Source organism: Erigeron canadensis, chromosome 6, assembly GCF_010389155.1.
Source record: "Erigeron canadensis isolate Cc75 chromosome 6, C_canadensis_v1, whole genome shotgun sequence".
NCBI lineage: Eukaryota > Viridiplantae > Streptophyta > Magnoliopsida > Asterales > Asteraceae > Erigeron > Erigeron canadensis.
In genome coordinates, this window is record NC_057766.1 from 5,755,131 (window position 1) to 5,767,653 (window position 12,523).

At 32.9% G+C, this 12,523-nt stretch overlaps 1 protein-coding gene across 1 annotated transcript; it reads left to right on the forward strand.

The window, feature by feature from the left end:
- Positions 1-4,596: 4,596 nt before the first annotated feature.
- LOC122604203 (DNA-binding protein HEXBP-like) lies at positions 4,597-5,031 on the forward strand. Its single transcript, XM_043777098.1, has one exon. It carries the CDS (start codon positions 4,597-4,599, stop codon positions 5,029-5,031), a length of 435 nt encoding a protein of 144 aa, XP_043633033.1.
- Positions 5,032-12,523: the final 7,492 nt, after the last annotated feature.

Here is a 12,523-nt window from a genome sequence, read left to right on the forward strand (position 1 = left end):
TGAAATCGAAAGCTGTGATTGGTCGATAAGTTATTAGAGTAACTAGCTGTGATTGGTCGATAAGTTATTAGAGTAACTATGTTTTATAAGTTTTGAATTTTGATAAACATTAATGTTACTTATGTTATGTTTTAAATTTTATTACATATATAAATAGCTTCAATATTTTAAAAAAATAACCTTTAAGTATATGAAGTTTTTATTTTGTTATTATTTATTTAAATATATAAATTTTAATTATGATTATAATTATAATTATTTATGAATATAAAACAAAATTGTAAGTAACATAAGTATCTTAATCTTAATCTTAATATATAATATAAGACAGTTGACCTAATAACTTATTAACCAATCAAATTGCTTAATTTTATCAAATTGACTATCGCTTATGTCATTATTTAGATTAACTATAAATTAAAAATCCTAATAATGATTATCCAAATATATTATTATATTAATACTTATATTAATTTGTAGAAAAAAAGTTTAGTTAATTTACACTTTTTTGTTTTCCATCAATAATTTATACTTTTGAGCCCTGAAAATTCAACTTATATATATTATTAACCATCAACTTATATATATAATTTTTTTGTATCCAGTCCAAATGTCCACGAAAAGTGTCACCCATTTTTACAGATGAGATATATACAGAAAGCCTTGAACAAATATTTTTGAAGATTTTAATCCAAAAGTCCACGAATGGATGGTAACCAAAAGTCCAACATATTATAATCTTCCAGATTTTAATCTTCAAACATCAAGTATTTCCCAAGTCTTTGTATCTCTCTTTTCCGATTTTTTTTGTTTTTTACTTTCCCTAATACTTTGAAAGATTTGTCGAGTGGTCGAAGTCTATTGTTACTAATTAATGTTTTAGTCATTGTGCTTCATTGAAGTGTTTAAATTATCATATCTTAAGAATAATAGTTTGAGTGCCAATTTATAATAGCTTTTTACCTTTTACAATGTTCAGCGTATGGACTATGGAGCATCATTTTAACAAATATTCAGCTTTTGGATAATTGAATATTTTGTGCTTATCCAATATTAAGAGAATTATTTTAACGTGCATATCCAGTTATTTTTAACTTTGGTTTATCCTTTGTCGAACAGGTTGCCAAGGCGGCCACTTTGTATCAATAAAGATGACGAGTGGTATTGTAACACCTCAAGGTTTTATAAATAAATTAACCCCTTTTTGTAGTTTTGACATTAAAATAAATTCCTAGTATTTTATTTTTGTAGCGGGGGTTAATTTAGTTGGAACTTTAACGGATAGCGGGTAATATACACACAAATTTAGAAATGGGTCGTGGCACCCCCAAAATGTGTCAGCCATCCAATTTTGCTTGGAGTCATCTTCAACTCACTCTTTTCTTTTCTCCACCATTTCTCTTCATGCAAGTTCAACTTATTCCTTTCAAAAATCAAAGCAATTCTCCCTTTAAATCAAGAATAGAAATCATAATAATAATCATCACCATCAAGTAATCTCCATTCAAGAATTGAAAAGCTAAGGTTTGTGGGTTTTGGTGGTGGTGGCCAAAATTTCTAGAGAAAAGAAAGGAAGAAGAATTTCCAACTTAAGTCTAACATTAACTTATTGTTGTGAGGTATTGATTTCCCCTAATTTAGCTTTTATCTTTCTTTTGATTTAGGGTTCATGGAGTGAGCCAATTTGGGTTTTTTTTTTTTTTGATAGAAATTGGATTATGGTAATTTTCCCCCAATTCCTTAGATAACCTATTTTGTCATTGAGTTATGTGTTGAGTATGATTATGAATTTGATAAGCTCATGTGATGATTTTGATTTATGAGAAAGTTGAGTTTTCACTAGCTATTGAAATGTTGATGAAAATGGTAAGTTGAACTACCTAATGACTTTGTTGATGTAAAAGTGACTCAATGACAAATGAGTTGGGTTTTGAGTTTAGAAAAGACTAGTGAAAATTGAATGGGCTAAATTGACTTGTTAGTGAACCCTATAATTAAAATGAGAATTTGGTAATTTTGAGCAAAAAGATGAATTGGCCACATGATGTTGATAAAATGAGACTTTTGACAAAATGATAGATAATGGTGGATGAGCATTTTGAAAATAGAGTTGTGTTAAACAAGAGTGAGTTTGAGCTAACTCAAAGAGAATGAGTTTGGATGGATAGGAATGCTAGTGAATGGTTAGTGGCTAGGTGAGCTAGCCAAGTTTTGTGAATGAAGTCTTATGCATATTGTATTGATTTGATAGGTTGAAAGCTTTGCACTTGTTGTTGCATTGTTGATTGTTGATAGTCGCGGAGGAGGTGAGTACTCTTGGATACCTTTATGTATACGTTGGGTCAATCGACCACATCATGTTGAAGCCTTTTGTCCATGTGTGGTGTTGACCACATCATGTTGAAGTTTTTTGTCCATGTGTGGTGATTGATTCGGCGTAGGCCCATATGGGGCATAGTGTTTATGAGGCCTAAGAACCTCCGGGGCCTAAGAATCCCGATAGTTAATCATGTTGATGATTGTTTAGCATATGTGGATCCATGTATGTTTTGTTAGCGCAAAAGTGAGTATGCAAGTGATGATATGGCGGTATCATTGGCTACATGCGATAGTCTTTTGTGTTTTTGCCCTCCTTCGTATGTATAATTGTATGCAAGTATATTCAATAAGCATTCGCTTACGTTTTAGTTGTTTACCATTTTATAGGTGGTTCCGGAAGAAGGAACTAGGTATTGTTGATTTGAAGTTGTTGACTTGAAGGTATTTGGTCATCCATAGAAGAATGACATTTTGGTTAGAAACCTAGTTAATTCCCTCTCAAACTCTTGGCTCTTGATACATGTGTCTTTCGAATGAGAATGTTGTGTATGATGTATTTTAAGTCTTGAAGTCTTGACTATTATGGTGGATTGAAGTATAAATCATTTTGGAGTCAACTTGGTCATTTCGTCACTTTGGGTAAATGCGGGCGAGTGACCCGTTTGGTTGTTTTAGTGTAAATTTCAATGGTTAAAGTTTCGAATGTAGTAATTATGTTGTAAATTATGTCATGTGAAGGTTTGAAATCAAATTTGATGTGTGATGGAACTTGTGTTTGAGTTTGGAAAAGGTTGCAAATTGAGTTAATAGTCAAATTTGATGTTTTGTGTGTGCAGTAAGAGTACAGACGCAGACACGGCTGACCGTGCTCAACGTCTTCAGTATTTCCTCTTGGTGTTCAGTTTCTGAGAGCACGGACGCAAAGCACGGTCGACCGTGCTTGCGGCCGCAGTTTCTCTGTCTTCGAGCAAAATTTTTCCGAGCTTCATCCGATGTTTTCAAGGTCTGAAACTTATAGGATATGTTTATTATAACATATTAAGGTGTTCTAATTTGTTAGATTTTGAATTTGAACATTTTGAGTTTTTCACCTTATTTTGTCTAAAAATTTTCTAAGTATGGATTGGTCAAATAAAGTCAACTTGTAAAAAAAAAAATGGTCGAGTCGAGTTGAGTTCTTTCAAGTGGTATCAGAGCCGAGGTTTAAGGGATTTAGGTATTCCCTCGTTTAGTGAATGCCTAGACTTAAACCTTAGACATGACTTGACCTTAGGTGTTCGGTAATTTTATATGGGACCTGAAAGAGTGTTTGATGATATTAGCTTATAAACTTGCTAGTATTAAAGCACAATAAGAAGCCGACCTTATTGTGGTTGAAGTACTAACAAATTATAAACTAACAGCATCAAACCTTGGGACGGTTTTGTATGAAGTTATAGGTTGGCTTTAGTTCGTAGAGATAATAGGGTTATGTGCTTAAAATCAGTTTATCTATTCTTATTATAGTATGGCCGAACATCACAATGAGGAGGATGAGCATCAAAGGAACGAAGAAGAAGTGATATTTCCGGAGGTTAGTATGGATATCTCCGATCAAATCGGGAGAGCTCTAGAGAAGTACACTCCTCTTTTACTTAAGAGGCTTAATCAAACAATGGAAGGAGCAATGAATGACCATATTGCTCAAATGATTAGGGAGGAGGTTGCAATCAATGTGCAACGGGAGTTTGAAAAACGTGATGCCAAGGATAAGGGTAAGAAGGATGAGGAGGAAAAAGATGTGGAGGTTACGGGAGAAAGAATCTATAAGAAGCAATTCACATTCCGGGACTTTGAGGTATGCCACCCACCCGAGTATCACGGTGTCGTGATCCTATTGTTTGTACTCAGTGGATATCGGAGATTGAAGGGGCGTTCCGTACTAGTCAATGTCCCTCACATTTGAAGGTGATCTTTGCAGTTGGCATGCTGAGAAATAGTGGAAAGCGTTGGTGGGACGGATTGTTGGCAATCAAGAAAGGGGCTTTGGATAATGTTGAATGACCCGAATTCAAGACTATGTTCTTCAAGGAATTTCGGTCGGAAGCCGAAGTGACCAAGTTGAGAAGTGAATTTCTCAACGATTGTCAAGGTAGCATGAGCTTGAATGAATTTCGAGTCCAATTCTTGGACAAGGCTCAATTTTGCCAGAAATTTCTCGATAATGATCAATTGCTTAAAGAGCAATTTTACTTGAAGTTGAAAAAGAGCCTATGAAAGAAGATTAACTGACGTCAAATGGAGTCCTTCTCCATGTTGGCGGATGTAGCGCGGGACCATGAAATCGAGCAAACTCGAGTCGATGAAAAAGGCCCTAGAAGAAAGATTGAGGGTAGTAACTCCCCAAACAAGAAGCCTAGGCAAGTTGAAGGTTCAAGTGGAGGGTTCGCAAGGAACGACATTCCTTTTTGCCATCAATGCAAAAGGAACCATCCGGGTGTGTGCAAAGCATCGATGAAGGGATGTTATAATTGTGGACAGGTGGGGCATATGAGTCGAGATTGCAAGGCGGGGCCGGAGAAGTCAATCATATGCTTTAAATGTTTTGAAGGGGGACACATGAGGAGTTCTTGTCCTACACTAACCGAAGAAGAAAGGCAAGAGGAGAGGAGAAAGGAAGTGGAAAGAAGGAATGCTCGAGCTTATGGAAACCAACAAGGTAGGTCTTCCTAACTTGTTTTAAAGCAAAATGAAAACGTTAATAATGTGGTCCCATGTAGTCTTCTTAGGAGTGATGTCCGTATATGAATTATTTCAATTCTTGGAGCTCAATAGGTTGTTGGTTGCCTCTAGATTGAGTCATAGTATTCCCGTATTGAAGTTTCTTTCAGGTATCGTGTTACAAATCAAAGTTAGGAGTAGTAAAACCAAGTTAGTGAAGGATGGTATAATAAATGTATCATCAAAATTTTCTCAATCTAATTCAAAATCCCTTTCTGATGATAGAAATTGTTGTAGTATTTGTATAAACCGGTGGGAATTCTTAAAATGTTAAGTTATGGGTGTAATGAAGAGGCGGTGCAATTTAAGAATTTCAAAGGTGGGGCTTTGGTTGACAATCGAGGGGAGCGTTCCATACCGTTGTACACTTGCTCGTGCCGTCGTCGTTTATCTCGTAGTTGTCAAGCTTATTTTATTCATATTTTTGAGGTTGACAAGAAATCTTCCTTTAGTGGAAATAAGTCACTATGTCTATGAATTTGTCAAATATTTTATCCAAGGACTTGACGGGCATTCTATTCGAACGGCAAGTGGAATCTTCTAATTGATTTAATTCCTGGGACTATCCCCATACCAATCTCTTTATCGTATGATTCCAAGGTGAATGCAAGGAGTAATTAGATGAGTTCAAGAATTTCTCAACAAGGACCTCGTTCATCTTAGTAATTTCCTTTAGGGTGTGCCTTTTTTCTTTCGTCAAATGAAGGATAGTAGCTAGGGGACGTACCCCGATTATAGCAAGTTCAACAAGGTGGCTAGCAAGAACGACTATTCGTGGTCAAGAATCGATGGTCTACACAAGTCAATGACGAGGAACTACATACATCTTTCCAAGATAAACCTTTGTACGAGTTATCACAAACTAAGAGGGTGCATTGAAGGCATACCAACGCTAATTTTCGCTATTGTTTTAGCCATTTCGAACCCTTTATCTTTCTCATGAGATTTATTCATGAGAGGTGTTGGAAAGTTTATGCAAGGGGAAGTTTTATGTAAATGTCGATAGTATGCATTGCGAATAAGGTAGGTAAACTGTGACTAAAGGATCGATATTGAAGACATCACGACTAGAGTTGGTAGGGTTGTGTATCGTTTAGAATTTATCAATAAGTTTTCGGGTGTTTACTCCATCTTTTTCATGTGCTACGTCTTCGAAAGTGTCTTGACAATAATGCTACCTAGGTGCCTTGAAAGAAATCAAAGCCGACAATGAGTTGAATTGAGTTGAAGGACCTTGGTCATAATAGAATGAGAACTTGGAAGAGTTCAAATGAAATGATAAGGATGTGTAGAATATTGTGAAAGTTTACGAGAATGCGTGATTGCACTAGGGAGTCCGAGAGTGACTCCTTGTGTACTGTAGTCTTTGGTTATAGTGAGGATCACGAGGTCGTGATCCATTCCAAGTGGGGGAGAGTTGTAACACCCCAAGGTTTTAAAGATAAATAAATTAACCCCTTTTTGTAGTTTTGACATTAAAATAAATTCCTAGTATTTTATTTTTGTAGCGGAGGGTTAATTTAGTTGGAACTTTAACGGATAGCGGGTAATATACCCACAAAATTAGAAGTGGGTCGTGGCACCCCTAAAATGTGCCAGCCATCCAATTTTGCTTGGAGTCATCTTCCACTCACTCTTTTCTTTTCTCTACCATTTCTCTTCATGCAAGTTCAACTTATTCCTTTCAAAAATCAAAGCAATTCTCCCTTTAAATCAAGAATAGAAATCATAATAATAATCATCACCATCAAGTAATCTCCATTCAAGAATTGAAAAGCTAGGGTTTGTGGGTTTTGGTGGTGGTGGCCAAAATTTCTAGGGAAAAGAAAGGAAGAAGAATTTCCAACTTAAGTCTAGCATTAACTTATTGTTGTGAGGTATTGATTTCCCCTAATTTAGCTTTTATCTTTCTTTTGATTTAGGGTTCATTGAGTGAGCCAATTTGGGTTTTTTTTTTTTTTATAGAAATTGGATTATGGTAATTTTTCCCCAATTCCTTAGATAACCTATTTTGTCATTGAGTTATGTGTTGAGTATGATTATGAATTTGATAAGTTCATGTGATGATTTTGATTTATGAGAAAGTTGAGTTTTCACTAGCTATTGAAATGTTGATGAAAATGGTAGGTTGAACTACCTAATGACTTTGTTGATGTAAAAGTGACTCAATGACAAATGGGTTGGGTTTTGGGTTTAGAAAAGACTAGTGAAAATTGAATGGGCTAAATTTAGTTGTTAGTGAACCCTATAATTAAAATGAGAATTTGGTAATTTTGAGCAAAAAAATGAATTGGCCACATGATGTTGATAAAATGAGACTTTTGGCAAAATGATAGATAATTGTGAATGAGCATTTTGAAAATAGAGTTGTGTTAAACAAGAGTGAGTTTGAGCTAACTCAAAGAGAATGAGTTTGGATGGATAGGAATGCTAGTGAATGGTTAGTGGCTAGGTGAGCTAGCCAAGTTTTGTGAATAAAGTCTTATGCATATTGTATTGATTTGATAGGTTGAAAGCTTTACACTTGTTGTTGTATTGTTGATTGTTGATAGTCGCGGAGGAAGTGAGTACTCTTGGATACCTTTATGTATACGTTGGGTCAATCGACCACATCATGTTGAAGCCTTTTGTCCATGTGTAGTGTTGACCACATCATGTTGAAGTTTTTTTGTCCATGTGTGGTGATTGATTCGGCGTAGGCCCATATGGGGCATAGTGTTTATGAGGCCTAAGAACCTCCGGGCCTAAGAATCCTGATAGTTAATCATGTGGATGATTGTTTAGCATATGTGGATCCATGTATGTTTTGTTAGCGCAAAAGTGAGTATGCAAGTGATGATATGACGATATCATTGGCTACATGCGATAGTCTTTTGTGTTTTTGCCCTCCTTCGTATGTATAATTGTATGCAAGTATATTCAATAAGCATTCGCTTACGTTTTAGTTGTTTACCATTTTATAGGTGGTTCCGGAAGAAGGAACTAGGTATTGTTGATTTGAAGTTGTTGACTTGAAGGTATTTGGTCATCCATAGAAGAATGACATTTTGGTTAGAAACCTAGTTAATTCCCTCTCAAACTCTTGGCTCTTGATACATGTGTCTTTCGAATGAGAATGTTGTGTATGATGTATTTTAAGTCTTGAAGTCTTGACTATTATGGTGGATTGAAGTATAAATCATTTGGATTTTTTTTTCGGCCTCGATTTTGATGTTATGTTTTGACCTCCAATTTTTTGTTAGTGTTAATGCATTTGACAATTTTTTTATTTAGTTGGATTAACTATGTTTGTTTTTGTTGCATTTCAATTTTTATGAATCACATAGACGATTAAATAGTCAGGTGCAACGCACGGGTATCACTTAGTTAATAATCTTTATATATAATAAAGAAGGATTGTTTTTTACTATTATTTTTTGAAACATTATGAGATGTCAAGATCATATATTTTTTAAAAATGTTTATCTTTCATTTATGGTGTCATATTTAAAAAAAACTCACTTAATGCTTATTTAAAATTCCTAATCTTTTAATTTTTTCTATATAATATTTTGAAATGTTTTCCTATACTTTGTTAATGTAATAGGTACTCTTTATATCAAGTTATAATATATCGATAACAAAAATTAGATACATTCTTTTTTATTTTAAAATTTTAATTACAACACCCGGGTTGAACCCGGGTCGATTAGCTAGTATAATAATGTAGAAGCATGAATGTCATAACGAACCATACCAAAAGATTGAATTTTACGAACGTATTTAGAATGATATTAACTTATATATCCGTAAGAATCTTTTATTATACTAAAGCACAGTTGCTCTAACAACTTATCGATCAATCACAACTCTCGATTTCTTAATGTTGACTTTTTTTTAAATTTTGACTTTAAATTACACTTTTTTGTTTTCCATCATAAATTTACACTTTTTACTCAATAGTTTTAATATAATAAATAAATAATAATAACTTATATATATCCGATAAAATAATAGCTAATATTTATCCAATAAAATAATAGCTAATATATATCCAATAATATGTTCTATTATATATATAAAATTTTAAAATTAATTATATAAAAATAAATTAAATTTATTGTAAATATATTAAGATTTTAGTAGTAATTGTACAATTTTAATTTTAATATATATTAAAAGACAGTTGAACTAATGACTTATTAACCAATCATATGGCTCGATTTTATCAAATTGACTCTCGTTGATTTCATCATTTAGTTTTTACATAATTTTATTTAATTAATAAAAAACAAATAACTAAGATAACTATTTTTACAATGTTATTAAAACTGGTTCATATCTATAAAGTCCGGTTTTCACACACGAACAATTGTACATTGCAGTATCTCGAGTTAAGTCGAGAAGGGCTTTAAGGTGCTAATATGTGACAAAGATGACAAGACAAAAAACACTACAATAAATTTTGTCTATAAATAAGTCTTTCAAATGATTAAGGAGGGTATATAATTCCAATATTCTTTTATTACATTAGTTTTAATACTATAAGCTTAACATTCTTGACATTTGAATTGAACACTCAGTATATACTTATATCTTCAACTTTCACTTTATAAACTTTTATGAGTTACATGTATTAATATCTAATATTAATAATGTCGTAAGTCTTGTGTCCAGTGTTGAACACGAGTCTAAAATCTAGTGAAGACTATTTATAATTGTAATTATAATACAATACAACTTAATGGAAAAGTATAAATATAAATAAATTAATAGAATAATAAAAGATAGATATGAAAGACTAAAAAAGAAACATGTCATTTAAATATTGTACCAAAGTGTTGTTCAAAGAATACTATAATTCTGTTTTAGTTTATTGGTAGATATATTATTTTTAATCATCAACATGATAATTTTTTTTTTAGAACGACAATATTTATATATTTAGTTTATTAAAGTTATAATGTTCTAATTATTATCAAAGAATATGAAAACAATCCTAATTGTTATCTAATTATCATAGGACATGTGATTGAAAAATAGACCTATTCGTGTTATGTCCTGCATCATGATCAAATACATATATTTGAATGTTAAGTACATGATCACAAGTATATTTACATTTTAACTGTGATTATTGTACTACAATTTACAAAGTATAACACTTAGAACCTTATATCTCAAAATTATAAGCTATTATGAACTAAATGTATAACGATTTAATATTGATTATATTATAAACCCTGTGTCCAGTGTTAGACACGGTTCTAAAATCTAGTTAAGTTTAATCAACGTATGAAATACTTATCTATTAACTTTGAAAAAAAAAAAAAAAAGAATACCTGTATATGTGTTTTTCTTCGGATCTCCCTTTTTAGAGTATATGCGTATTCAAAGCATAAAATTACTATGGATTTTGAGAGAAACTAAACTCAAATTATATCTCGCAATACAAACTTCTGTTACGTTAAAGGGGCTATAAGGGTCGATTGACGTAATGACGTTGCACATGGATCCATATTTTTTAATGTATGAACGAACCAGACATGTAATTTACAAAGACTTGTTTTTATCAAAGCCGGCTTAATTATCATTGTAATTTTAGTATGGGCAAATGATCCATACTGCAGACTTTACTTAAGCTTAGATACTGTCACTTTAAAAAAAATTACAAATTAAACGTTTAAACTTGATAAACATACATAGCTCCCCTTTACTTTTACATAACCTCCCCTAAGTTTTACATAATCCATTGCTTTACCTAAAATATGTATTGCATGCTTTATCTAACCTTTCCCCTTATGAGTATACAGTGTAACCTTTGTTTTCATCGAGAAAGGTCTTTCGTAGCCTTCTTAACGTAATGGAGTATCCATCGCCATCATTATTTTCTTGAATTGATCATCGTGAACAAAGCTCACCGTACCATTCCTCACTCTTATTTAGATATCTACAACCCAGTGTTTAGTGTTTAGACTTATTTACAAATATTTTTCCTTTTTAACAGTAAGTTGGTATTCGACATCAGAGGACACCACATTATATAATGTTGAAGTCCTACACATATTTTATACTACGAGATATAGACCATAAGCTGTTACAGGTGGTTAAAAAGAAAAAATCACAGAACATGTTACTCTAGAGAGTCGAACCCATGACCCGGGTAAAATATTTAATGATTAATAATGTTCAGAAATTACTAGATATATTGCATTAATTATTGTTCAAAAGCAAGCCCATTAATGTAATTGTAATGTACAATTTCATAAGCACGCCCATTAATGTATTTTATCAACTTCATTACTTTTAGAGGGTCAAATTTTTAAGCCTAGACTAGAGACTTAATTGTCGTTATTGATAAAATAACCTTTTTGGATTATAAAGAGTTTTGGGTTAAGCTAAGCAGAGCTGACCCAACCCATTTCACACCATACAAACAACACTTGTTTTAATTTGAACCTTTTACATAAATCACCTGACTCGCCCATTTGCCTCTTCATTAGCAAAAGTTGTCCAGGAGGTGGAGAAATCCCAGATTGCAAATGGCATACCAAAACGTCCAAAATCCGTATTTGTTCTCTAAACTGCACTTAACTACTGAAATGTTGAATGGTGAAAATGGATCAGTAGGTAAACCCATAACTCTTTTCCAATCCCCTTTTTTCATATCCTTCTGAAAACTTTCTACATTAACCATTAACCATGTTCAACATAGATCATACTCAACACCGTATGGTTAGCAGCATTATCACGTTCAAGTTCTATAAACCAACATAACAAAATTTCAGCCGTATCTAACTTTCCCACAAGCCGAGACCAAGAAACTATAAATTTTAGGATTAGGTTTCACAAGCATTCTTCTCAATACCCACCTAGCTAATTCAAACCTCCCCGACCTTCTAACAAGAATTGAAGATCAATATAACAAGCATAGTGTTCCAAATTAACAAATATCTGACCATCTTTTAGAACTACAGAAAATAACTCATGCCCTTCTTCCATTAGCCCGTAATGTTACATGCTGATAAAACAGAAAGAAATGATGGAGTCATATTATATTTCTTTTTCTTTCATCTCTCTAAAGAGTTATAACTATATTTCACCACACCATCCATGCCATGCATGTGAGTTAATAAGTACTCCAAGAAATACAATCTGGTATAGGTATTTATGGAAAAACTAGATGTGAATCTTCAAGAGAACCACATCTTGAGTACAGTGATATTGACTAGTATGCACTTTGTTTGTGATTCGAGCAGGCCACGATTATATATAGTTATCCAAGCATAACGTCTCTCTGTGTTGACTCTTTAAAAATTAGTTCTGTACGACATTACATATTTACATGCTTTGAATATAGGTGAACTAGATATAACAATACATGTATATCTGCATTTAACTATTGACGGAAAGCATACGTACTAATTTCTTCCACAAGACTAACGATGCCTAATTCCACACGTGC

Excerpts from the sequence above, each read along its gene's own strand:
- LOC122604203 (XM_043777098.1), top strand. The coding sequence starts at position 4,597 with ATGGAGTCCTTCTCCATGTTGGCGGATGTAGCGCGGGACCATGAAATC.